The sequence below is a fragment of the Capronia coronata genome (assembly GCF_000585585.1).
Source record: "Capronia coronata CBS 617.96 chromosome Unknown acBCG-supercont1.3, whole genome shotgun sequence".
Taxonomy (NCBI): domain Eukaryota; kingdom Fungi; phylum Ascomycota; class Eurotiomycetes; order Chaetothyriales; family Herpotrichiellaceae; genus Capronia; species Capronia coronata.
The window spans coordinates 3,127,845-3,152,388 of record NW_006912895.1 but is presented as its reverse complement, the minus strand read 5'-3'; the positions used below and the strand labels follow the sequence as shown (position 1 = coordinate 3,152,388).

At 53.4% G+C, this 24,544-nt stretch overlaps 12 protein-coding genes across 12 annotated transcripts in view; 8 read left to right on the top strand and 4 right to left on the bottom strand.

Annotated features, from left to right (window-relative positions):
- A1O1_04444 (uncharacterized protein) overlaps nucleotides 1–1,423 on the top strand; it is a gene marked incomplete at both ends in the record, with an annotated part of 2,803 nt that extends 1,380 nt beyond the window's left edge. Inside the window, one exon of the mRNA XM_007725336.1 lies at nucleotides 109–1,423. Within this exon, the coding sequence (XP_007723526.1) occupies nucleotides 109–1,423 (1,315 nt within the window). The remainder of the gene's footprint in view (nucleotides 1–108) is intronic.
- Nucleotides 1,424–1,643: 220 nt separating this feature from the next.
- Nucleotides 1,644–2,483, bottom strand: A1O1_04443 (uncharacterized protein; the record flags this gene model as incomplete). The annotated part of the gene is made up of 1 exon (XM_007725335.1): nucleotides 1,644–2,483. The coding sequence occupies one exon, from the start codon at nucleotides 2,481–2,483 to the stop codon at nucleotides 1,644–1,646; it is 840 nt and encodes a 279-aa protein (XP_007723525.1).
- Nucleotides 2,484–3,309: 826 nt separating this feature from the next.
- Nucleotides 3,310–4,622, top strand: A1O1_04442 (uncharacterized protein; the record flags this gene model as incomplete). The annotated part of the gene is made up of 4 exons (XM_007725334.1): nucleotides 3,310–3,400; nucleotides 3,451–3,567; nucleotides 3,623–4,313; nucleotides 4,376–4,622. The coding sequence occupies 4 exons, from the start codon at nucleotides 3,310–3,312 to the stop codon at nucleotides 4,620–4,622; spliced, it is 1,146 nt and encodes a 381-aa protein (XP_007723524.1).
- A 2,577-nt stretch (nucleotides 4,623–7,199) lies between these two features.
- A1O1_04441 (HAL protein kinase) lies at nucleotides 7,200–8,597 on the top strand (the record flags this gene model as incomplete). The annotated part of the gene is made up of 1 exon (XM_007725333.1): nucleotides 7,200–8,597. One exon carries the CDS (start codon nucleotides 7,200–7,202, stop codon nucleotides 8,595–8,597), a length of 1,398 nt encoding a protein of 465 aa, XP_007723523.1.
- Nucleotides 8,598–10,391: 1,794 nt separating this feature from the next.
- Nucleotides 10,392–11,597, top strand: A1O1_04440 (uncharacterized protein; the record flags this gene model as incomplete). Its single annotated transcript, XM_007725332.1, has 1 exon — nucleotides 10,392–11,597. One exon carries the CDS (start codon nucleotides 10,392–10,394, stop codon nucleotides 11,595–11,597), a length of 1,206 nt encoding a protein of 401 aa, XP_007723522.1.
- Nucleotides 11,598–12,479: 882 nt separating this feature from the next.
- Nucleotides 12,480–14,612, bottom strand: A1O1_04439 (uncharacterized protein; the record flags this gene model as incomplete). Its single annotated transcript, XM_007725331.1, has 1 exon — nucleotides 12,480–14,612. One exon carries the CDS (start codon nucleotides 14,610–14,612, stop codon nucleotides 12,480–12,482), a length of 2,133 nt encoding a protein of 710 aa, XP_007723521.1.
- A 454-nt stretch (nucleotides 14,613–15,066) lies between these two features.
- A1O1_04438 (uncharacterized protein) lies at nucleotides 15,067–16,011 on the top strand (the record flags this gene model as incomplete). The annotated part of the gene is made up of 1 exon (XM_007725330.1): nucleotides 15,067–16,011. The coding sequence occupies one exon, from the start codon at nucleotides 15,067–15,069 to the stop codon at nucleotides 16,009–16,011; it is 945 nt and encodes a 314-aa protein (XP_007723520.1).
- Nucleotides 16,012–16,118: 107 nt separating this feature from the next.
- A1O1_04437 (uncharacterized protein) lies at nucleotides 16,119–18,042 on the bottom strand (the record flags this gene model as incomplete). The annotated part of the gene is made up of 2 exons (XM_007725329.1): nucleotides 16,119–16,180; nucleotides 16,227–18,042. 2 exons carry the CDS (start codon nucleotides 18,040–18,042, stop codon nucleotides 16,119–16,121), a joined length of 1,878 nt encoding a protein of 625 aa, XP_007723519.1.
- A 755-nt stretch (nucleotides 18,043–18,797) lies between these two features.
- Nucleotides 18,798–19,328, top strand: A1O1_04436 (uncharacterized protein; the record flags this gene model as incomplete). Its single annotated transcript, XM_007725328.1, has 1 exon — nucleotides 18,798–19,328. One exon carries the CDS (start codon nucleotides 18,798–18,800, stop codon nucleotides 19,326–19,328), a length of 531 nt encoding a protein of 176 aa, XP_007723518.1.
- A 473-nt stretch (nucleotides 19,329–19,801) lies between these two features.
- Nucleotides 19,802–20,557, bottom strand: A1O1_04435 (uncharacterized protein; the record flags this gene model as incomplete). Its single annotated transcript, XM_007725327.1, has 2 exons — nucleotides 19,802–20,271; nucleotides 20,395–20,557. 2 exons carry the CDS (start codon nucleotides 20,555–20,557, stop codon nucleotides 19,802–19,804), a joined length of 633 nt encoding a protein of 210 aa, XP_007723517.1.
- A 374-nt stretch (nucleotides 20,558–20,931) lies between these two features.
- On the top strand, nucleotides 20,932–22,688 carry A1O1_04434 (uncharacterized protein; the record flags this gene model as incomplete). Its single annotated transcript, XM_007725326.1, has 6 exons — nucleotides 20,932–20,962; nucleotides 21,020–21,325; nucleotides 21,397–21,674; nucleotides 21,762–21,880; nucleotides 21,933–22,320; nucleotides 22,398–22,688. The coding sequence occupies 6 exons, from the start codon at nucleotides 20,932–20,934 to the stop codon at nucleotides 22,686–22,688; spliced, it is 1,413 nt and encodes a 470-aa protein (XP_007723516.1).
- A 455-nt stretch (nucleotides 22,689–23,143) lies between these two features.
- Nucleotides 23,144–24,268, top strand: A1O1_04433 (uncharacterized protein; the record flags this gene model as incomplete). The annotated part of the gene is made up of 1 exon (XM_007725325.1): nucleotides 23,144–24,268. One exon carries the CDS (start codon nucleotides 23,144–23,146, stop codon nucleotides 24,266–24,268), a length of 1,125 nt encoding a protein of 374 aa, XP_007723515.1.
- Nucleotides 24,269–24,544: the final 276 nt, after the last annotated feature.

The window sequence follows — 24,544 nt, the reverse complement described above, 5'->3', positions numbered from 1 at the left end:
ACAAGAACATGGACAAGAACATGGACAAGAACATGGACAAGAACATGGACAAGAACATGGACAAGAACATGGACAAGAACATGGACAAGAACATGAACATGGAGACAGCCAGCCTCCAACGGAACCTATCAAGGTCATCTTCATCGGACATAGTGTTGGAGCATATATCGCGCTGGAGATCATGAGGTTGTGGCACGAACGACACTCCCATTCACATACACATACTCAGTCGGGCGAGACCGAGTCAACGGGGAGAAGTAGAAGCAGAAGCGGAAACGACCTCAGCAAAGACGCGGGTTCGAGCTCGTGTGCAGATTTGTTGTCATCTTCATCTTCATCCTCCTCTTCAGCTCACGTACCGGCAGCGGCAGCAGCAACAACAACACCAATACCAACACCAGCTTCCTCTACATCGACACCTCGAACCCCAGGTCCAGCTCCAGCTCCATCACCTTCAATCCCGACTCGACCTCAATCTCCCAGTGTACCACCTTCATGGACAATCTCAGGAAGTTTCCTCCTCACCCCCACGATCATGGACATCCACCGCTCCACATCCGGCCGATTCGCCACACCGCTACTGACATCGCTTTCGCATTCACATTCACTCCCATCACCACTGCCACGCTCGCTCCAGCTCAACCCGCAGTTCCTGCTACTCAGCCTGTCCCAGACACTGCTCCACTCCGTCCTCGTCAACCGACTACCGGCAAAATGGTTATCATGGCTGGTCGCCCGAGTCACGGGGATGAAACCAGGCTCGCACGGATTGGAAGCGACTCTGGCGTTCCTCAGGAGTCCGCGGGGCGTCAAGCAGGCGCTGTACATGGCTGCTGATGAGATGAGGGAGATAAGAGCGGATAAATGGGGAGAAGAGATATGGGGTGTTGGCGTTGCGGAAGCAACAACAACAAAAGCAGAAGCGTCGTCGTCGTCGTCATCTTCGAAACAACCTCCGACCCCTTCAACAGGCGCTTCAATACCACCACCACCAACGACAGAAACAGAATCTAGGTCTATGTCTGATATTCCGAATCATGTTCAAGACTCGGAGAGACATACCCCCCACCCCAAATTCAGACCGATGCTCTATTTCTGGTTCGCGAAATCGGATCACTGGGTCGCAGATATCACGCGGGAAGAGATCCAGAAGACGCGAGGCCGCGGCGTGGTGGAAAGAGATGAGATCGATATTGATGCTTTCAACACAAAGGCCGACATGACACATCTCGCATCTGATGGTCCTCAGGATCCCAAGGATGAGAAGACCATGGTAGTAGAAGAAGAGGCGTCGCTGGTGCGGATATTTGAGACGGATGGGCTGGCGCACGCTTGGTGTTTGGACCAGACTGAATTCGTGGCGCGACGCGTCTCGGGGTGGGTGAGAGAGATACTGGACCGAGACGCTCGTGCGAGTCATTGACCGGCATATATCTTTCTGGTCCATGCTGCCAGTATTTACAACGCTTGAGCTCATGCTCTCACGCCTATCAGCATGGGTACTCCTCTTACTTCCCAGATGAGGGAACTTGGGTTGCGAGATGGCTGGGAACCCTTTAGTCAACCTGGCATCGTGGCAGTATTTGGTTGGGACATAGAACAGGAGGGCCTGAAATGCACTGATACAGCTTTTGATAAGATGTTTATCTTTGAGCGAGCCCTGCTCTCCTGAACAGATCTCCTAATACGTCGGGCTTCTGTAAAGGCGGTCCTTGAGATGAGAAGTTCATAGCGCCTGGAAAATCACCTCCACCATCCAGGTTATGTGTCCTCACACTCCAGCCTGCATCGGACGCTCGTTGCTGGCCGAAAAGCTGTTGAAGATTGACGGGTTGCCCAGGCATGGGTGCGTGGGCTTGCTGGTTGTGCAGGGTCTGTTCAGCCTGTTGCATATGTCCATTCGTATGTTGCGCAACCGCGGCAGACGCAGCAGCCTCAGCGGCTTGTCTACTCGCACCGGCGTGATCGGCGAGGGACTTCATCAATTCGCCGTTTCTTTCCATGGCGTGCTCTGTGGACGACCCCGGGGCGTCATGGAAGATGTAGACGCCATAGATCTTCTGCTCGTGGCCCTCCTTGAAGCTGATTATGACATACTCTCCCGTTATTTCGACACCAGCATTTTCTCCTTCTCTCAACTCGGCCTCAAAATTGTCCAATCCTCTTCTGTTGAGGACAATCGCGCAGTACCGATCCTCCCCGTACGGCCCTGGCACAAGCTCGCATATGAACAATGACCCCTCCACCCCTGTCTTCGTCCATTCTGGCTGTGGAATCGGAGAGAATTCGTAAACAACTGCATACGGAGCAATTGAGAGGATGGAGGATATTGCAGGATTGATACGTTTGAGCACGGCCAGGTTGAGCTCTTCGTTGGTGCGATTCGGCGGAGGAGCTTTTGTAGGATAGTCTGACTGATAGCCTTGATAGTCCGACTCGTAGTCTGAGTTCTGTACAGCTGTAGCTGACTGGCGAGGAGACATTGGTGTAGTTGTAGAAGGAGGACCGCTCTGCGGTGGTTGCGGTGGTTGCGGTTGTGTTGTGGAGGATATGGGAGGGTAGCGTGGAAAGTCGACAGACTGTTGACGTCTCGAGGTGCCAGACCGTCGATAAGACATGTCGATCTGACCAGGAAAGGAGGACTGTGGAATGTAGCAACGGTCAATATGAGATGATCTGACCTACCTCGCGGGTAGGCGCCTACTCTTTAGGGCTTTGGAGGCAAAGCGGTGGTTCTTGTATCCTCGTCTGATGCGCAGCTCTCAGAAAAAGACAAGCATTACAGCTATTATCATGGAGATTTTGTGGCACTGCAGACATACAAGATACCAAGCTGATTGACAGACCAGAATACTCTACACATCGTTGTGAACTGGCCATTCACGAGGCTGGCAGACGCTGTCTAGAAAGGGGAAAGCGCGACCCCAGAGTTAGAGGCGGATCCCAGCGACACGTCTCGCCGTCCAACTTGCACTTCAAGTTTACCCCTAATTTTTGGCCCAGCGCAGTCTGTCCGTCAGTCCAACACCATCATCCTCTCGATCCCTCCACGTTCATCATCAACATATCAACGTCGCGTGCTAGATTGAAAATCTCTTGTCTCTCGCTTACCGTGCGCCGTGACTGTTTGGCTCGGCATCGTCTTTCTCAGCGCATTGTTTGATCTTGTTCAGCCGCCAGAATGTCTTCACCAATGAACCCGGTACGCATGCTCTTATTACCATCCCTAAACAGCGTCACAGCAACAGAGTTCACATTCCTCTACACATCCTCACCGAGGAAACCACCGTGATGTTCTCTACTAACAACATGCGCTTGGCGGACGTGAAGATCCGGAGAAAGAAGAATGTCAAGAAGGGGATTCAGTTCTGCCTCATGGTTTGCGGTGCAAGCGGAACTGGTATGTTTTTCACTCTACCAATAGCTGAAGCTCGACTGACCACTGTCAAGGTCGGACCACTTTCGTCAACACTCTCTGCGGTAAAAGAGTCCTCCAGCCCAAAGACGCCGACGACGCAGCCAATGCCCATCTCGAGGAGGGAGTTCGAATCAAGCCCGTGACGGTTGGTAGGTGGAGAAACTATATATCGCATGTTGGATTGTGGTCTGATGACATTTGCAGAGCTCGAGTTGGATGAGGAAGGCACACGTGTTTCGTTGACCATCGTGGACACACCCGGCTTCGGCGACCAGATCGACAATGAAGCATCCTTCGGTGAAATCGTTGGCTACCTCGAGAGACAGTACGATGACATCCTCGCCGAAGAATCCCGCATCAAGCGAAACCCTCGATTCCGCGACAACCGTGTGCATGCATTGCTCTATTTCATCACCCCAACCGGACATGGCCTGCGTGAACTCGACATTGAATTGATGAGACGCCTCTCCCCGCGTGTCAATGTCATTCCAGTCATCGGCAAGGCTGATTCCCTCACCCCTGCTGAACTGGCCGAGTCCAAGAAATTGGTTATGGAGGACATTGAGCATTACAGAATCCCAGTCTACAATTTCCCCTACGACATCGAGGAGGACGATGAGGATACTGTCGAGGAAAATGCCGAGCTACGTGGCCTGATGCCGTTTGCCATTGTCGGTTCTGAAGACGTGCTTGAGATTGATGGACGACGTGTTCGAGCACGACAATACCCATGGGGTATTGTTGAAGTGGACAACCCTCGTCATTCCGATTTCCTGGCCATTCGCAGCGCCCTGTTGCACTCGCACCTTGCGGATCTCAAGGAAATCACACACGACTTCTTGTATGAGAACTACCGTACGGAGAAGTTGAGCAAGAGTGTGGATGGAGGCATCTCGTATGATCATCCCTTTTGTCTAGCTGTGGAAGTGCAAAATTTACTGACGATTGTGTGTACAGGGGCCAAGACTCGTCTATCAATCCCGAAGACCTAGCCACCCAGTCGGTGCGTCTGAAGGAGGAACAACTCCGACGTGAAGAGGAGAAGCTGCGGGAGATCGAAGTCAAGGTTCAGCGAGAAATCAATGAGAAGCGACAGGAGCTGTTGGCACGAGAGAGCCAGCTTCGCGAGATCGAGGCCCGAATGCAGCGTGAACAAAGCCAGGGCGTGGAAGACTTGAACGGCCATGGCCACCAAGATGCATAAAGACGACCCTGCCGGACGTTTCTATTCTTGCGGTCCAATGCAGGCATGGATCATGAGGGCCAGAAGCGACTTGTATTGGCTCGGTGAAGGCAAGGCTGGAATGACCCGGCTTCGCCAGAAGACAGGGCGGTATGAGGCCGGCACGAAAGTCTCCTGGCTCGTTTCTTTTGCTTGAGGATAGTGGACTTGATGCAGTTGCAGTTGCAGTAGAGTAGCAACCTTCTAATCAGCAGAGAATGGACATGAAGAGAGAAGACCTTTTTCCTTCGTTAAGGCTTATACCTTATGTTTTACTTTATGACTACTCGTAATGCTGTGGTTGCGGCCCTCCCTAGTAAGGAATCGTAGTTGAGCCTGGCTGTAGAGGCCGAGCAGTCGACTGACTACCAACCCCTTTCAGAGGTGGCGGAGTTGATTCGTCCGTACCTGGACGGGCCGGCTGACCCTGAGCAGATTTTCTGGTTACACAGCAGGGGATGCTTAAGAACAGGAGGAGGATTCGAGGATGCCCAGTACTAGTGGTGGACGCGGCGTGGGGTACATATTCAGGCCGGATGAGTTTTACTAGTAGTTGTCGGTTCGGCTCATCGGCTGGCCGGTCTGTCTCTGTCTGTCTGCCTGCCTGCCTGTCTGTCTGTCTGTCCCTGTGTAGGTAGGTAAGGTACATAACTAGGGATGGGATGCTGTTCACGTTCGAATTGCTTACCATACTCTCTGAAGGACAACAGAACGACGGCGGAGCAGAGGATATCAGAGAGAAGGCGCAGGCTAGGGCTAGTAGTAGTACGGCAGCTTTTTGCGGAGGAGGGGTTGTTGCGGTCCAGTTCTTGAGTTGTCAGTTACCCTGCAGTCCACTGCAGTACTAGTACTACAACGCATCTAGACATCACAAGCCTTGGATTGATGCACACTGCCAGTGCAAGAGCCGACTGGCCAAGGAAGGAAGGAATTAAATCGCGCAGTGTGACAAGAAACATGCCCCTGGTATCTCTGATCGTGGTCGCTTTCTGTCTCCCCCAAATCAACCGCAGCTGCGGCTCGGGGGCTTTCATACCTGACTCTGACTCGAGAAACCTCGATGTGCCCGCCTTGAAGTAATAGTAAACACGATCGTACCGGTAGACGCCGTGGAGATGTTGCGGACAGGACTACTAGTAGTAGATTCAACTTGATGCTTCGTCACGGTGGGATTGCACCTGCAGAGACTTTGCAGTAGTGGCGGCGAGAGTACCTAAGTAGCAAGACTGCCTTGCCGCACTGGCAGGCGACTGTCGTCAACGGCTGATCGGTGCGGGCAAGAGTGTGGGATTTCTTATGCACCTGCTCTGAACGACCCGGACGTGGACTGCTAGGTACCTTACAAAGGCATTGACTTCATGGTCGAGTGCATCATCAATCAAGCGTGCTCGTCAGTGTCAATCTCGACCTCGACCTCGACTTCATTCCTTACACTCTTCGCTGTTCAATCTCCCGATCCGTCCTCAGTCTGGGTCTCGTGGCCGATTGAACCCCGGCAACAGGTTGTCATGGTATCAATCCCGCGGCTGGGAGTCAACCTTGCAAACCCCAGAATGCAGGTAACGTCCTCTACCGTCACGCCCAGACACAAGGTAGGTAGCTTTTTCGATTGCTGCCATCTTCTGCTATACCCTTTTCCCCTCGACATCCCCTTCCACCTTTCCAGTTGTTGCTGACCAACCAACCTACAGTTTCAATATCTGGCAGGCTCCATCTGAACATCTCGTCTCGTACCAGTGGCAGCAACAAAGTTTCTTGTCAACTGTCAACTGTCGAACCCGTGCCCTCTAGATCTCGATCGGTCTGTTCTAAATTGTCCGGGCACCTCGAACCTTGGTCACATTTCAGCGGCACATGCTTCGATGGTAGATCTGCAATTGGCGAAGTAACAGGCCTACAATATAGTACACCACGTTTCGGTCACTGGCGAAAGAGTAAGTGCAGGGACGGATTCTCGGAAGCGGGAAGACAAGGACAGAGAAGAAAAAAACGAGACGGAAATCGGACGTTAAACATACTCACAACCTTTGACAACCACGAGGCAACGAGGATCGGACGACGACCCTAGCAAACCGCGACGTTGGAGTGATCTTTCCTCTGACCCGCTTTGCATGTCAGTCATCGATACTGACACTCACCTCGATCCCTCTCGCTCATTCGTCGTTGGCGGAACGGACCATTGGGACTATATTATTAGCATCGAACTGGGTCTCTGTGAGATCGTCTCGAGCTCGTGCCCTCCACTCTGCTTGTCTGTCGGGACCACCCCGCCACAGACTGCAAGCGCAGAAAGCATCGCTCATCAGGGTGTGACGCGCGATATCTGCCCGGCTTGCTGGCTTGTCGTTGCGGCTGCAATCTCATCATTAGCCGACCTTCCCCAACCGTTCGTCGTATCTCCAAAAAAGGTTGGATATTCCCACGTCCTATTCTGCTCGTGAACCTTCTTTCCTTCATATGCTCGCTGTCACGCTGGACTGCCCCCAGCTCTCGCTCACTCGGCGTGAGCTGAACATTCTACCATACCGACGGCTGTGGTCCCTTCGGTAGTCCACAGTCATGTCGGTGATGACCAGTCCGCCAACTGCACCGACACGATCCTCCAGTGGGTTTGGGTTCTTGTCCAAAATCAAATCCCACAAGGAAAACAAATACCTCGCACCTCCACGACCTGGGGCGGTCCATCGAGCTGGCAGTTATGGCAGCATCTACAACCAACCTGCCCGGTCCTCTCTCTTTTCGCTGCCTGCACAGGAGGGTTCGGGATTGAGAGCCCGGCGGCTCAGCGCAAGCCCTCTGGATGAGTTCGTGGTGGATGATGTTTGTCCATTGGAAGAAGAGTTTGTCTCGGTTTCCAAATTCGGCCGCCGGAAAGAGATTGGGAAGGGGGCCAGTGCTACTGTGCGGATAATGGTGCGAAAGGTCGATAAGAAGAGTGACCATGCTCGCCAATATGCCGTGAAAGAGTATCGCAAAAAGTCTGCGCGGGAGACGGAAGAAGAATATGTCCGCAAGGTCAAGTCGGAGTACACCATTGCCAAATCACTCAACCATCCCAACATTGTGCAGACAGTACGGCTATGCACACAAAACGGCCGATGGAACCATGTGATGGAATACTGCCAACAAGGCGAGCTTTTCAGTCTGTTGGAACGGAGGTATTTCAAGGCCGAAGACCGGAGCTGTATATTCAAACAGGTGCTGCGAGGCGTCGAGTACTTGCATGACCACGGCATTGCCCATCGAGATATCAAGCTGGAGAATCTTCTCATGACCGACGAGGGGCACGTTAAGATCACGGACTTTGGCGTGTCCGAGGTATTTTGTGGCGATCATCCGGGCATACCAACATCTCGAGGTCTATGTGGACAAGGAATGAGAGAACCACGGAGGTCGGCCGCGGGTGTCTGTGGGTCAAGACCGTATATTTCTCCCGAGGTGCTAGCTCAGGATCGAGAGTATGATCCGACCAAATTGGATGTTTGGAGCTGTGGGATTCTGTTCATGACGATCTTCCTGGTGGGCAATCCATGGCCGAGCGCGACCAAAAGTGAGGCAAATTACTCACTCTTCTCGGCCGGTTGGGAGGCATTCTTGGAGCAATTTGAAGATGCGCCGATTGACGAGACGACGTATCCGCAGTGTGGACCAATCTTCAACGCCCTGCCGTCGGTGGCGCATCGGCGGTGTGTTCTTAAGATGCTTCATCCGGACCCGGACAAGCGATGCAGCATCAAGGATGCACTTCAGGATCGCTGGGTGAAAGGAATCGACTGCTGCTCACCCGAGGGCATCGGAGCGACGTTGTCGAACGGAATTGATGTGACCAAGAACGGATGTGACAAGGTGGCCGCGAGAATGAAGGTTCAACCCAAACATGATCATTTGCCACCTCCCGTGAAACGACTACCGCAGCATCGATTCGACATGGGCGATGGCACCTCACGTTATGATTGACGATAAGGTGGCAGGCAGCACCTCATTTCGCTGTTCCCACTGCGTCGCATGCGTTTCTTTTTCCTGGGTTCTCTCCTCGCGCATCGCAATTGTCTTTGTCTCTGGTTTGCGTTACGAAGTGCTCGGAAGCGCTAGGGTGTATAGAGACCGTACTATTTGCCTGTATTCAGGTGAGGACGTACAGGGCGGAAGGTACTTGGTAGGGAGGAGTTCTGGTTCCCGATCGATCGAGGATCACTGGCCGGGACACAGGCGAGGCTTCCAAAAACATGGGAGGTAGACTGCTTGTATCATCTTGGGTGTATAAATGTTATTCATGAGTACAGGATTGAGTGGACGAGAACGATACGTCGACAGGCACAAGATAGCTATCGTACAGGCTGCAGGCTGCAGAAACGAGCGCGATGCAACACTGTGAATTTGAGCAGGCAGAGCAGGTAGAGCATGAAGTAAGCGACGGAGGCCAGCGGTCTCATATCAATTGAATGGTCCAAGGTACAATCATCAAGGATTTGGTTTCTGACCGCCTCTGCTTTCAAGTTGCCAGCGAACACGACCACCTGGTATCCTTAGAAGGTGCGGGAATCGGACCGGCTACAACCGCGTGTCATGGATGGGTACAGTGTCAGGGATGGCATCAATCCTGGTACCCATATCTAGGTATCGGGAATCTCGGTGGAAGAACACGATGGAAACCATGGCCATCTCAGTTCCATGAGCATCCTGTTCGGTCTGCATCACCACCGATTGGGACACTTGCATCGCAGGCGAGATTTGGAGTTTAGTATCACACTGCATTCGAAACATGGCACCATATGGAGTGATGATTGGATGGTGGGATGCTGGAGGCCAGTCTAGCATAATGAGATTAGGTACTACGTAGTACTAGTAGTAAGGTACTACTGACTCTGGACACAGTCAACGCGTGGGGAAATGATACGGGACGCTCACTTAGTTATAGGCACCAGCTGAGGCTCTTTAGGCCGTGTCAGCCACCTAGATCGAGGTACCAAATACGTACTAGTACCGCGTAACTCACCGGTTTCATCAGCCACAACTACTGCCTAAGGCAACGATCCAAGCCACCACCGCCACACACTGCAAACTGCAAACTGCAAACTGCGGCTCAGCACAGACTACGCACCGCAACTGCAACCGTGCCACCAGCTGAACCTCATGCCACCAACTCACTTTATTGTTTGTGCCTGTCACTTCCACTCCCGAGAAACAACATCTACCACTAGTATTGAACCCTGTCAAGATCCTTCGAGTTGACCTCATCCCTTACCATCTGCGTCTCGATCGGATCTTGTCCCAGGTTTAAACCAACCACCGCGCCTGAGCAGCATCCCCATTCACCTAGGTCAGGTTGACTACACCTGGATTGCCCCGCATCAATCTCCTGTCGTTGCGGACGATTGATCTTTTCGCTCAGCACCGTTGCTCAATTCTGTTGCTAGCACCTCAGATCAAGCACATAAGGCTGTTTTTGAGATCACAAGCGAACACGAAGATATAGCCAAAAAGTCCTTCCGGATTGCCAGAACAGCGCTAGGCCAATCAAGCCGATCGACATATCTCGTCTCATTATCCCGCTCGGGTTGGCGCAAAGACGACAACACAAGGCTCCAGCCTCACCTAACATTTCATCAAGCCATAAATCAAAGACCTTTTCACTTGGTCTGACCCGTTCCATACAGCTCTCGGATCCCCAAGACATCAATTCAGACGCACTCAATGGCCGAGTCCAACACTTCCGACCCTACCGCTGGACAATCCCCCGACCAACCACGCATGGATGGCAAATTCCTATCGCCCTTCATCCATCGTCGCCCAGACGGCCAGCCCCTGACGGAAGCAGAGGTCGAGGCGGAAGAGGCCCGTCGAAAGGCTGACCGGCAAGCCACGCCAGAACCCAAGAACTTCGCCGTGGCCTTTCCTGAAAACCTACCCACTCCACCATTCCTCCATGTCGAAGGGGTTCCCAACTTTCGCGAATTAGGTGGATACATATGCCAGCCTCCTTCGACAGCAGATGTCTCGCAACAATCACCAACCTACGCTCTCCGTCGCGGACTACTGTTCCGTTGCGCACACCCAACGCATCTAACCCCAAAGGGTGCGGAGTATCTCACCAAAAAGCTTGACATTCACGACATGTACGACCTGCGATCCGCACCAGAAATCAACCGGTTGGCGGCCACCGTAGCCCACAGCGCGAAGGGTGTATATCCCCTCGCAGATCCAAACACGGGCTGCATCGACCACTGCCCCGGCCTAAAACGACATTTCACACCCGTCTACCAGAGCGAAGACTACGGTCCAGTCGCCCTCGCTACAAAACTGGCCTGGTACACGACAGTACATATGCACGACGAGGAAGTAGGCTACGCCTACTCGGAAGGCTTCGTCAAAGCGTACCGCGACATCGCCGTGCACGGCGCCACGCAAGCATATCGTCTCATGTTCCGGCATTTGCTCGAGAATCCATCGCAACCCTTAATCTTCCACTGCACGGCCGGTAAGGACCGCACAGGCGTGTTCGCCGCGCTGGTTCTCAAGCTAATCGGTGTCGACGAGGAGACGATCTGTTGGGAATACGCGCTCACGGAGCCCGGACTGGGAGACTGGCGCAACCAATTCATCGACCGGATGACGCAGACCGGCTTGGGCAGCGGCGGTGGCAGTAATTCCCCGGACCGTCCGGAGAAGATCTACATCGGTAGTGAGAGTAAGGACGGTAAGGACCGACCAGGCATGACGCGCGAAGAGGCCGCCTTGATCTGCGGCTCGCGCGCCGGAAATATACGTGCGTTCTTGAAAACCGTCGTCGATGCCGAATTTGGCGGCGTCGAGAGGTATCTCGTGGAGAAATGCGGGTTCAGTCCCGACGAGGTCCAGAGGCTGCGTGACAACTTAATCGCCGAGGTGCCGGAGGATCAGGTCGTCGTGCCATGTCCGATTGATGGCTGGTCTCCTGAGCATGGTTGTTCGGATTAATTGAACAGACATTTGCGAGACTGCTTCACAAAGCTAGGGCTGAAAGGACGGTGGGGAGGGAGAAAGATCGCTGTGTAGTAATTGCATCCGTCCATTGACAGGCGTTCGAACATGTTCAGTCTATTTTCCTGGCATAGCTGGATAGCCATGGATAGACAACAAGCTAGAATGCATACTGCTTTATCTGGACGAAATGCCGAGTAATCAACTCTTCGAAGATGCCCCTAAGCAAGTAGACGAGAACACCATATGAGTCTACCAATTTGCTCCTTCGTCTTCAGGTTCATCTCTCCACTGCACAAGAACCGTGTGCTATTATAGTAGGAAGGTGAAATCTGGCTTCTGCAGTGGAAGTCCGGGACTCGGAGGCAGACCTGGTTATATAGGCATCAGAGCAATAGTAATAGTAACCAGGAATTGCTTGTTTTGACTTGCTTGGACGCTTCAAAAGCACATTCAAGCGGAAGGAAGTGATACTGATATAGATCATATCAGCTAGCCCTAGGCCTTTCTTTGACCGCAACACCAAAGGGAGATTGGCCGATAATCTCCATCTGGCCTCCTCGGTGTGACTCTCACTCTCACTCTCCTACTCACCTCTTTCTTTCGTGTGACATCCCTTTCCCTCCTTTTGGCGTCCCACGCTCTTGTTTCCTTGGCTTTGCGCGTGCGTTTCTGTGTTTCGTGAGGAAGGGGGCTCACTCCAAGTCCACGAAACCTGAAGATCCCTTTGCGCTTTGACAGAGGTTCAAAAGCTGTTCTCACGATCTGTCTGTGCTGAGTTCGGTGTTCGTTGTCCACAGAACAATCTGTCATTCCTGCTTGCCTGCCTTTGACCGACATATTGCACCTTGTTCAATGTACGTTCGCTCGTCTCCTGTTTCAAGATTCTCGTCTCGTCTCCTCGCCACTGGCAGTCCCAGTCGCAGTTCCAGCCGCAGTGCCGGTTCCAGATCCAGTCCCAGAGCCAGCCCCAGATCCAGATCCCGATCCAGCTCCAGACCCAGACCCAGATCCAGTCCCAGATCCAGCTCCAGCTCCAGAAGCAAGAGCACCGCGTATACCAGGACTTGCAGGCCCCGGTCCTCGAGTCGGACTGGCGCTGGCACTAGCGACGCCCCTCTTATCCTGCTTCTTGATGAGGTTCGCAAAGAACTGCGCCGTGGCCTCGTTACTCTGTCTGCTCGCGGCCGCCGTCGAGGACAATGGCGTGTGTGCTTGTCCATCTGCACCACCACCAGTCTCACTGCCTTGTCGACGCATGGGCGTACTGACTCCCGGCCCTGCACCTGCACCTGCACCAATATGTGCAGAAGTACTCGTGGTCGTGTTGGTCGTGGTAGAAGCGGTCAAAGAAGCGATTCTATTGCGTTCATTCTCGCGCTCCCGCAACCGTTTCGTGGCTTCTTCAGCGTCAAAGTCGATCCCGTTGACATTGATCTGGTACGGACCGATGCGTTCCGCCATTGTGGGATTGGCGACTCCTCCAGCGCCTCTGGTGGATGATGATGGATCGTCATTATTACTGTCGACAATGCCACTGGAGCCAGTTCGTGCTCCCACGCCTGGACGCGACTTCCGCTGTTCTTTTTCGTCTTCGGCCTTCAGTTTCTCCAGGGCTTCGTACTGCGTTTGTAGGAATTCTTGCACGGATGGCACGACCACGGTCTCGTCATGCATCCGTGGTTGAAAGGAAGGTCGATAGTCGGCCGGGTTGCGCAGGGACGATTCATAGATATGCACTGCCGATTCCGAGGTCGATTCGGGGCCTGTGCCATTTTGCGATGGTTTGTCTTGATCTTGGTTCGTGGGTGTGGACAAGTCCAATGTCTGCTCAGGCGGGTCTTGGATCTCGACAGACCACGCGTTCGCCACGGCTTCCGGATCGAAGCCGTCTTTCAGGATGCGTATCTTGCCCCAGGAATCCCAGTTCGGCGGTACGAGGATCTTGTCCCTGTCGACGATATTGTGTTTCGCAACTTCTCGCTTCAGAAGCGAGTGGATGCTGAGACTGGTATGGATCAGTGTCCGCACGTTGTTCGGGTCGAATGTGGCCGTGTAGACCAGCGAGGATCCGTGTTTCAGCAGCACACAGCGCAGCCACTGCATCAGGAAATCGAAGTCGTCTTCGCCCCAGCCGTAATCTCGCTCTAGAAGTTCAATCTTTTCCGCCTGGACGCAGACCACAGAGAGCGGGACACCGAGTCCTTCGTCCCATTCTCCCGGTCCTAAGGGTGCCGCTGCGGCCGTAGATATTGATTTCTGTTCAAGTTCAATATTTTGATTTGTGCTGTTGTTATTGTTGTTCGTGTTGTTCGTGTTGCCGCCACCAGGCTGAGCGGATGGAGCATCAGGACCGACTCTCTTCTCTTTCCACGCTGTCATGGTCTCTTCCATCTCTATCTTGGTTTGCTCGTCTAGACTCAAGATCACGGATCGCAGGAGCCGGATCCACTGGCGTAGCTGTCGGGCCCATTTGAACGGCTCTTCCCAGTCCAACAGGATGGTTATCAGCGTGTCCTTGACCGTCTTGGGCGTGAACAGTGGCTTCAACAACGATCCAAAACTCGCACTGGGTTGGGCCAGCATGTATACGTTCAATCGTGCCAGCACGTCTTCTTGGTCCGCGTCGAGGACATCGTAGTAGGTGTAGCCCAGAGCATATCTGTTCGAGATGGGTGTCTTTCCTGATCCCTGCTGTTCTGCTCCTGCTCCTGCTCGGGGCTGTCTTCGTCGATCGTGGGCAGCGTATCGAGGACGTAGATTCGGAGGGTTCAATTGTTCGAGAAACTCGCGTTGGGACTCCGGAGTGCCGCCGAGAATGATCAATTGCTTTTCGGTCAGGTCTTTGCCCTTGGAGGCGCTGTTGAGCAGCGGAACCCATATTGCTTGTTTGCCTCCGGAGCCATCTTTGCTTATGGGCCGTCTTTGTGAGATATGTGTTGTGGGACTCGAAGCGGACGGCGATGCTCGGGAGAAGCCCGGATTCGAGAGTGGTTGTGATGCGGTCAACATTGTAACGTTAGAGACGCGCTGAACGGCTCAATAAGGTCGCCTGGTCGGATGAGAGATCATGTCCATGAAATGGAGAGCCTTGCTGAAGGGCAATATAAATCCTGTCGAGCGTGAAGTGACGCGTAAGGTAGAAGTCGGGCTCCTCGCATCTGGCAAGTCTGGCACGTTGAATTGCAGTGTACATCGATTGATGTTTCTCCGCAGGTTAAACGTGGAGATGTTGTCGGAGTTAAAGTTGGAAGGTCAGGGTTTAAGCATAAATTTAAGCATCATCCTTCACATTCTCTCCAGGCATCTACAAATTGTGCCTGACAACTTGAAGTGCCTCGCTCAATTCTACCCACATCAAGACACGCGATGCCATCCAACATACCTTTAACAGAGATGCAACAGGCTTAAGCGCATAAATTCTCCGGCCAGATCACCCAAGCAAGAATCTCTTAGGGCTTATAAAATGAACGCAATCCGCCAAACTCAGCTTTTGAATAAGCGCGAACTCGAGAATGCCACCCCTCCCTCTGCATCATGGCACGCCGACTATCGCGATACCGCCTACATTTATATTGGCGGGCTACATCCAGACCTGACTGAAGGAGACGTGGTAACGATCTTCTCGCAGTTCGGCAACCCTACACATCTCAACCTCATCCGTGACAAAGAAACAGGCAAGAGCAAAGGATTCGGTTTTCTGAAATATGAAGACCAGCGCAGTTGCGATCTTGCCGTGGACAATTTCACCGGCGCCGAAGTGTTGGGGAGGTTATTGAGGGTGGACCATACGAGGTACAAGAAGAGAGACGACGAGGATGAGGACACTCATCGAATCGACCGCTGGGAGCAAGAGGCTGAGCCTGAATCTGGGGCCGAGGTGAACGGTAATGGAAAGAGACACAGCGACGACAGTGACGACGAGGATGGGGAAGAGAGACATCGGAGGAAGAAGAGAAGACATCTACTGAAGGAGGAGCAGGAGTTGGAAGAGATGTTGGCGATCAAGGAAGGCAGGGAAGACGAGGATCCAATGCGAGAATACTTGATCCGGGAGAAACGAGAGGAAGTGGAAAGGGCGCGGGAGCGGGAGAGACATTCGAGGCATAGACACAGGCATCGACGGAGAGAAGACGAGGACGATGATGGTGACAAAAGCGAGGGGCGGGAAGAGCGACGACACAGGCATCGGCATCGGCACGAACGTGATGAGCGGCACGACGACCGCGACGAGCGGAAACCAAGGCCGACAAGAGATGGTCCAGACGACGATGACGACGAGAGAAGGCACAGAAGGCACGCAGACAAGGACTCTTATGAGGTTCAGGACCGTCATCATAGGAGCCGTCGAGACGACAGTAGGGAAAAGAAATCGTCGCGAGATCACCGTTCGAGGTATGATGATGATTGAGACCGACGTGTATATATAGTATCCAAAGTGCTTTCCTGGTTGGGTTTTGTCAATTGATCCTACACACAAGCCTGCAGCGATGTTCATCGAATCGACGACGACTAGGTTCAATCCTGACCATCTCGCTCTCTGAGCAGCTGAATGCCTTTGTCCCTCAGCTTGAATTTCTCTGCGCAAACCACAGTCAGTACTACTACTGGTCAACCCGAACAAACCGCAGACTGCTGAGGAACTGTGTCGAGCAGCGAGACCAAAGGAACATTTCAGGGGCGACTCACGGATCTTTCCGCTTGCTGTCTTCGGGTATTCATCCACAAAGAAAACGTACTTCGGCACAAGATGATGGCTCATGCGTTGCTTGACCCAGTCTCTCACCTCTTCAGTGGTTATAGGCGTCTGCCCCTGTGGTAGGTGGTGTCGGCGAACAATAAATGCAGCCACGACTTCACCATATCTCGGGTCGGGAAGCCCGACCACACTGACCTCTGCTATCTTATCGCTCGCAAAGAGACAATTCTCGATCTCGAGAGGATGGATGTTTTCCCCTCCACGGATGATCAGGTCCTTGATGCGACCTGTGATGCTGACATAGCCATCTTCGTCAATGGAAGCTTCATCCCCACTATGCATCCAGACCTTTCCGTCCTCGTCAATCTTTATCACTTCGGCCGTCTTCTCGGGCTGGCCCCAGTATTCCTTCATAACCAGATATCCGTGGACAGCGAGCTCGCCACGTTCGCCTGTACCGAGAATCTTGTCATGATCAAAAGGATCGACAACTTTGGCTTCCACGTGCGGGAGAAGTCGACCGACTGTGTTGATCCGCTTGTCGATTGGATCATCGGTTGTTGTCATTGCAGACACCGGAGATGTCTCCGTCATTCCATAGCAAATGGTCAATTCGGTCAGGTTCAGTGTTTTGTGTAGCCTGCGCATTAGTTCTGCTGGAATTGACGAGCCTGCCGCGATACCCGTGCGCAAGTGTTCGAAGCCTTCGTATGCCACTTTCTCATCGTCAATCAGTTCCAGTTCAGCCAGGAACATGGTCGGCACTCCATAAAGAGCAGTAGCCTTCTCTTCTTGTACGGCCTTCAACGCGGCCATAGGATCAAATGCTTCTGTTGGGAAGACAATGGCTGACCCATGGGTAGCGGTCGCCATGTAGCCGAGAATGCAGCCGAAACAATGAAACAGTGGCGGTGGACAGCAAACGATATCCTCTGAGGTCAGAAGCATCCGGTCGCCTATTTGGTTGCCGTTGTTGAGGATTGACCTATGCGTCAAACATGCAGCTTTGGGCATAGAGGTGGTCCCTGACGTGAATTGGATGTTGACCACCTCGTGGTTCGATAGCGGAGACGTAGGAACAGGAGGCCGATCATCCGTATCCTGCGAGATTGTGGACCATGGCGTAGTCGCGCAAAAGGGAGCCGGGTCAATGCGACCGGCCGAGTTGTCCACGAGAACGATGTTTCTCAGAGAAGGGATTGCTTCCGAGGACAACGTCGAACTCGACAGATCTGGCGCCACAGACTCCAGTATTGGCACATTGGATCTGGGTGGCTTGTACGGAAGGTTTGTTTCTGTCCCAATGACTAGATGCGTGGCAGACAAATGGTTCAAGGCTGAGACAATCTGGGACGCTGTAAAAGCCGGATTGAGCGGCACAAGAATTGCTCCCAGTTTGAACAGAGCGTAGGTGATGGTAGCGAATTCCAAGTTGTTGCCCAATGATACAGATACACGGTCACCCTTCTTGACTCCCAGGCTTTGTAGACCCCTAGCCAGAACATTACTGTCGAGGTCCAATTGGTTGTATGTCAGACGCTTTTTCTGATGTCTGGAGACGACGGCCTGACGGTCGCCGTGCGCAGAGACAACGCGAGCAAAGTTCTCGCCGACTGTTTCTTCGAGGAGAGGAGGAGCAAGAGGCCCTTTTATCTTTGCTATTGTGGAAAACCCGCGCCGTGGCCGCAGAGGGGAAAGGCAGAAGGGCCATAATGCTGACCGCGCTCGACGAACCGGCCGCATGTTGTAATCCGCATACTCGAGGTGAAGGGTCCGGGTCTATCGCAGAGAAGGCAAGGTGCTCAACGCGTCTGTTGGTCGGTTGCGAGAATGTCAACCATTCTGACCAGGGCGTCCATCGTGAGGATCTGCAGCTGAGGAGCAGGAAACACAGTGACTGCGAGAAGGCCATCTGGGTGGGAAAGCATCCCCAAGCGGAAGAGCGGACGAAAGCCGCCCTCGGTTGGCACAGAGGTACGCATGAACATCGTGAGGGGACATGTTGGCGGGAGGCCTATGTACCTAAGGTAGGTGGTACCTTAAGGAGGTAGGGATGGAGTGTGGGGGATGTGACTTGAGCTCCCTAGCTCTTTTGCGGGGTAACGTGGGTTGAGAGTCTGTACCCCAGACTGGGGAATTTCTGCAGAAGGTGCAAGCGCAACACCAGGTGCAAGCGAAGGTCTTTCGGGTAGCAGACGGTGTCGAACAACAGAAACAGACTCTGCGTTCGCAGCGAATTGTAGCCTGAATTAACATGGTCACCCCGGCAAAGCCAGTTGATGGTCATGCAACACCACCGCGGGGAAAGCGAGTGCAGTCATCGTCCTGGCTGTGTACTAGTACCACATATATGGAGGAACATCAACCCTGATGGGCCTCATGGTCCTTTGATGTCCTCCATGAAACTTCAAGCCTGACCGCCCGACCGCCCGACTCTTGCCCTGGGAGCCTCTAGCCTACAGCCTGTTTCTCGCGGATAACCTGGGGCGACCGCCGATATGATTCTCCAAAGAACGGGTCGAGGCGAGCAGATCGCAGCCAACCGAACCCAGGAACAGCGTGAAGCAAGAGCAGCCGCCAACTCCCAACGCCCACTGACCTGCATGTTTTATTTCTTCGCATCTCAGATGAAACACAACATCCAGCCAGCCGACCAAGACCTTGTACGGCGGGGAATGGTGGCGGACAAGCCCACTCACCGACTGGACTCTATGTTGGCGAGAATTGGCATGTATGCTGCTCATTCACCGCTGATCACCAAATTCGAGACTTTTCCTATGGAAATCGGAGACCAGCCCGTCCTTTCAAGACCACAGCCGGAGTCTCTATCTCGAGAGGACGTCCATGACACTGTGCTCCTCGTCAAATTCAAGAACAAGGGCGCTCGAGAATCATGGATAACGACCAAAGAATGGCAAGATTTCATGGAGAAGACAGAAGGCGAGCGAGTCTTTAGACAAATGCCTCATGTCAGATGTGCCAGCAGCGCGAGGGGTCTGATGGACCCAATCGATATGTTGACCGCTTGAAGAGACTGCATTCCATTGACATTCTTGCGCAAGGACAGCGCCGTCTGGACAGAGAACAAAACAAGCTGGACGCGTTGCGGGAAGCCGCAAAGAAGGTGCCTATTGGTAGGTAGACATGGTAGGCAGACAGGAGGACAGACATGCTTGCTGAGACGTCCCAGGACAATCAAAAACAGCCTTGATTGATGCAGACATCGAAGATCATGGACACGGAGAGACTGAGGGCTGCCGGTGATCAGTGTTCGATCCAAGACTTGTCCAACACACGCGATGGTGTGCCAGCAATCATGCCGACAGGAGCATGGTTGCAGGAGCCCGATGTGTCCCTCTCTGCCGTTGTCGAGCAGAGGATCTTCACATAGCTCTGAATCCCTATAGCCAGCCCCGTGGCATCGCAAGGGTTGTGCGGTCCGTCGCCTGCGACTAAAGGCTGGGGCCAGAGATCTAGGAGATCCGTTCAAGTCGACAAAGTTTCAGTAGTCCTGTATTCCAGTTTCACCCTGCAATTCTTCATTCTTGCTTTTCACGGCATCATCTTGATCCTCGACAAATTCGGGTTCCTGCTCGTCGAAATATCTGTCCTGCGCCTCCCGCTCTTCAGTCGCTCGATCGTCATAGTCTGGATTGTTGTCGACAGCACTGTAATCGAAGTCGTCGTCTCCGCCTCGGACGAACCTCCTTTCCATTTCCCACTTCCATCTCGCAAGTCCCTCCTCTTTATCCGCAGGCACTTCGTCCGTATCTTCAGCCAGGATCTCGCCGTCAGGACCTCTCTTATAGGTAAACAAGCTGTTCGGATCAGGATGTCTCAGCGCGTCGAGTTTCGCTTCGCTTCGATAGAGGTCTGCTTCAAGGACGCCGGAGAACCCTTTCTCGCGACCTTCCGCCTCGCGCTCGGCCGGGGTCTGGAAGCGGCGTACGAGACGGTCATATAATAACGGATCTGCACGGCGTAGAATGATCAATACATTGCACATACTCACCGATAGATCATGAGGCTGCCCCTTCGCATGCTACGGAAGACCAGCCTTGCGGCTGACTGGGCCAGGAGACGATTACACCTTACCTGCCAGCTCGAGGTGCGACCCAAAGTATTCCGGGTGAAGTTCAAGGTATCGCTTGCGTCGATTCTTGATTCGAATACGATCTGGGACCTGGGATTCTGGAGCGCATATTGAGGGATCATGATTCTGAAGAGGTACGCCGGTGCCCTCTGCAAAGAGCGGCATGCTGAGACATGCAGATTACATGGAATAGCTGAGGAAAACACTGCGCGGGAGTGTTGGAGAGGATGTTCACCATGGCATGTACCTACACTACTACGTAATATATCGTACATGCGGAGTACTATCTCAACAAGGCTGCCACCCTTCTGGAGGCGAAAAGGTTGGCATGCAGGTACGTAGTGCTCCGCCGGAGGATGGGACTGCTTATTAACCAGGATGAACATCATCGATGGACTTTCGCCGTCATAAAGAGCCAGAGCCTCATCGACTTCGGAAGCGTCAGAACATGGCAGGGTACACTTGCCCATCTGCCCGTATACTTACGGTCGAACGACTCTGATGCAAGGCTCTATCTACATCAATGGCCTGACGCAATAATGCCACTGGTCCGCGACGAGCCCAATTTAGGTACGAGGGCGAAACCCAAGGGCCATGATCACGGTTCATCGCTAAATTTTCTCTCAGGCGGCCAGTTTCACTTCATTTCCATCCAAAATCCAGATGATGCGAAGGACCGCACTGCCAGGCGCCTAGCTCGGTCACATGCTGTGGCTCGTAGCCTCGAGAACAAGCGAAAGCTTCAGCAGAAATCGGGCCTCAATTTCCGGGTAGTATCTCTGAGCGATGACAATGGCCGACATGCGAGTAAGAGACCACGAAGCCAAACTCTTCAAGTGGTCGCGTCACCACGCTCTGTCTCTGCGGATGCGCCTAGCTTGTTTCGAATGCTTGCTGCAGAGTCTCCGAGACTGTTAGCCTTGCTGAGTCAACGTAAGATCTACCTCCAGGAAGGCGCTCAGAGCTACGATGGACCCGGCACAGACTAACATACAATGGTTCAGACCAGGCGCAACAGACCAGGGAGCCGGTCTTCAGCGTTTCAGACGAGCTTGTCCTCCAGAATTTTCGCTCGGTCCTTCGAAAGGGCCTAGATGACCACGCTCTTGTGAGCGCCGTCATGCTCACATTTGCCTTTACCGTCGGTGCTGGCAGCGTCGACATGGAGTACCTAGGGTATCAGAGTGAGGCTCTGAGTTCCCTTCGTCAAAGGATGAGCTCTCCAGATAGAGCGATTTCGGAATCGACCTTAGGCGCCATTCTGCTGCTCGCGGGTATAGAGGTCTGCATCACATTCTCTCTGACGTCTCCAAATTTGGCAGGCCAGCAGCTTCACGAACCTCCTACTGACCCCTGATTCATACTACAGGCTAGACTTGGAATGCCGCATCAAGTCCAACTTCACATGTCTGCAATACAGCAGCTTCTTGACGTCTGTCGAACCAAGGGTGTGTACTTGAGTGACGGTATCAAACGGGCCATCTTCTGGTGAGCGGCACGGCTACGTTTCTGAATGGCTGATTCTCACAATTGTCCACAGGCAAGACCTGAATTCATCCGTCCTGACAGGGTCGAGCCGAGTGGTTGACCACACCACCTTTTCCGAGCTTCACTGGACAAGAGATGCTTGCTCACCTGATTTATTCATCCTCCCATCTGGATTCAAAGCCCAGTCCCATCTACTGGGGGATGAGTTCGTCGAGGTGCTCAAGGATCTCCATGCACTGCAACGCATCCGAGACTCTGCAGATCCATCTAGCCCAAAGGATATGATATCGATGGCACGGATTGATAATCACCAAGCATTCATCCAGTCAAGACTGGTGAGGTTACCAATTCGTTCCCCCATATCCGAAGCCTGCCGTGTGGCGGCATATCTATGCTCGACCATGCTGCGCTGTAAACTGTGGCCAGCTTCAACCATTCCGGTGAGTCAACCGCTTTGCTGATCTCTGTCACATCCCAGTCTCTCGTCGGGCTGCCCTGCTGACTTGAGATTATATAGTCCCATATATCAGCACGACTGCTCTTCAAACTAAAAGAATGCAACGATGATCCTATATGGGACGATCGGCCTGATTTGTTGGCCTGGCTCCTGCACATCGGCGGCGCTTTTGCTCCTACGAAAACCATACGATCAAACTACGTGGCATTGTTGCGCTCGAACCGCAGCACCAGGCTGAGGGACTTGTATACATCGTGGCCAGAGTTGCTTGAGACTCTCAAACGGTTCATTTGGTCCGAAAAGGCTTTCGCGTCACCAGTGAAGGCGTTCTGGGAAGAAAGCTCCTTTTAGCTTGGTACCGCATACCTATGCATGAATGACAAGGAAAACAGTAAGTATTCAATTCTCGCATGACCAATTCTCTGAGCTCGGTGATTCTATATCGCGCATTTGTAATCTGCCATCTGCTGCAGCGGCGACGTGGATCTTGGGATGAGGTATCGGGCGGGTCTTGAGTGCCAAACACGGACATTGATACCTCTAAAAGGTAAAGTGCCGTGTAAAAGCTGCCTAAGAGTTGCCGCTTTCCCTAAACGGGATATATCTATGTTCCGTTTTGGGAGATATCTGGTTTCCCCAACTGGTTAGAACAAGTTTCCAAGGGGACGAAGTATTCATCCGACTCGGACAACTTTGGCCCATCGACGAGATATAAAGTCTTGGATATCTGCTGGCATGCCTCTATTCTTCTCGCAATGCTTCAGAAAAGGCACTCCAAAAGAAAAAGAAACAAGGAAATATCAGCCATGCCTCAATCGCGTCTCTTCCAGCCGCTCAAGATCGGCAATGTGGAAGTCAAGCACCGCATCGGCATGGCGCCTCTCACGCGCATGCGGGCGACCGACGACCGGGTCCCTACAGCACTGATGAAGGAGTACTACAGCCAGCGGGCCGCCGTGCCAGGCACACTGATCATCAGCGAGGGGACCTTCATCTCAGGCAACTGCGGCGGGTTCGCCAATGGGCCAGGACTGTGGCGCGACGACCAAGTAGCGGCGTGGAAAGCCGTCACCGACGAGGTCCACGGCCGGGGCTGCTTTATGTTCTGTCAACTGTTCGCGATGGGCCGCGCCGCGGACGCGGAAACCGCACGGAAGGAGGGCGTCGACGTCGTGGCCCCCAGTACGATTGCGATCGACCAGCCAGGCGCCGCGGTGCCACGGGCCATGAGCGTCGACGAGATCGAGCAGACGGTGCGGGATTTCGTGGTGGCGTCCGAGAACGCGATCCGCGCCGGGTTCGACGGCGTCGAGATCCACGGCGCCAACGGCTACCTGCTCGACCAGTTCTTGCAGGACGTCAGCAACCACCGGCACGACGCGTACGGCGGCAGCGTGGAGAACCGGTCTCGTCTGCTCGACGACGTGATCCGGGCGGTCGCCGCCGCCATCGGCCCTGCGCGCGTCGGCCTGCGTCTGAGTCCCTGGAGCACGTTCCAGGATATGAAGATGGATGACCCGATCCCGCAGTTCACCGACGCCATCACCCGCGCCCGCCACGCTGGCATCGCCTACCTTCACCTCATCGAGTCGCGCATCGCCGGTGCCGCGGACTACTACCGCGCCGATGGCCAGGGCCAGGGCCACGAAGAGCGCCTGGATTTCGCCTACGATCTCTGGGACGGTCCCCTCCTTGTCGCTGGCGGGTATACGCCGCAGTCTGCGCGGCGGCTCGTCGACGAGGAGTACCCGGACAAGGACATTGTGGTTGTATTCGGCCGGCATTTCATTGCAAACCCGGACTTCGTCTATAGGGTCAAGGAGGGTCTAGAGCTCAATATGTACGACAGAAACACCTTTTACGTCCGCAACTCCCCGTTGGGCTTATTGGATTACCCGTTCAGCAAGGAGTACCTGGCAGAAGGGCGATAAAAGGTCCAATTGACTTTGTGGGATCTGGAGACATATAGACTAGACACGCGCAAATGATACAGAATTACACTGTTCCTTCTCTCCTTCTTCATTGCCAGGAGAACCCTGAGACCGACCTAGAGCTGGTCGTGCTGGACGTTGAAGAATAAGGCCAATGCACCATATATTAGACGAGACACCATACGAACTAATCAGTGATTGGAAGAAGAGTTGCCTGTAGGCTGTGGCACAGACCGACACATGCCTGAGCATACAATCAAGCTTGCGAATATTGAC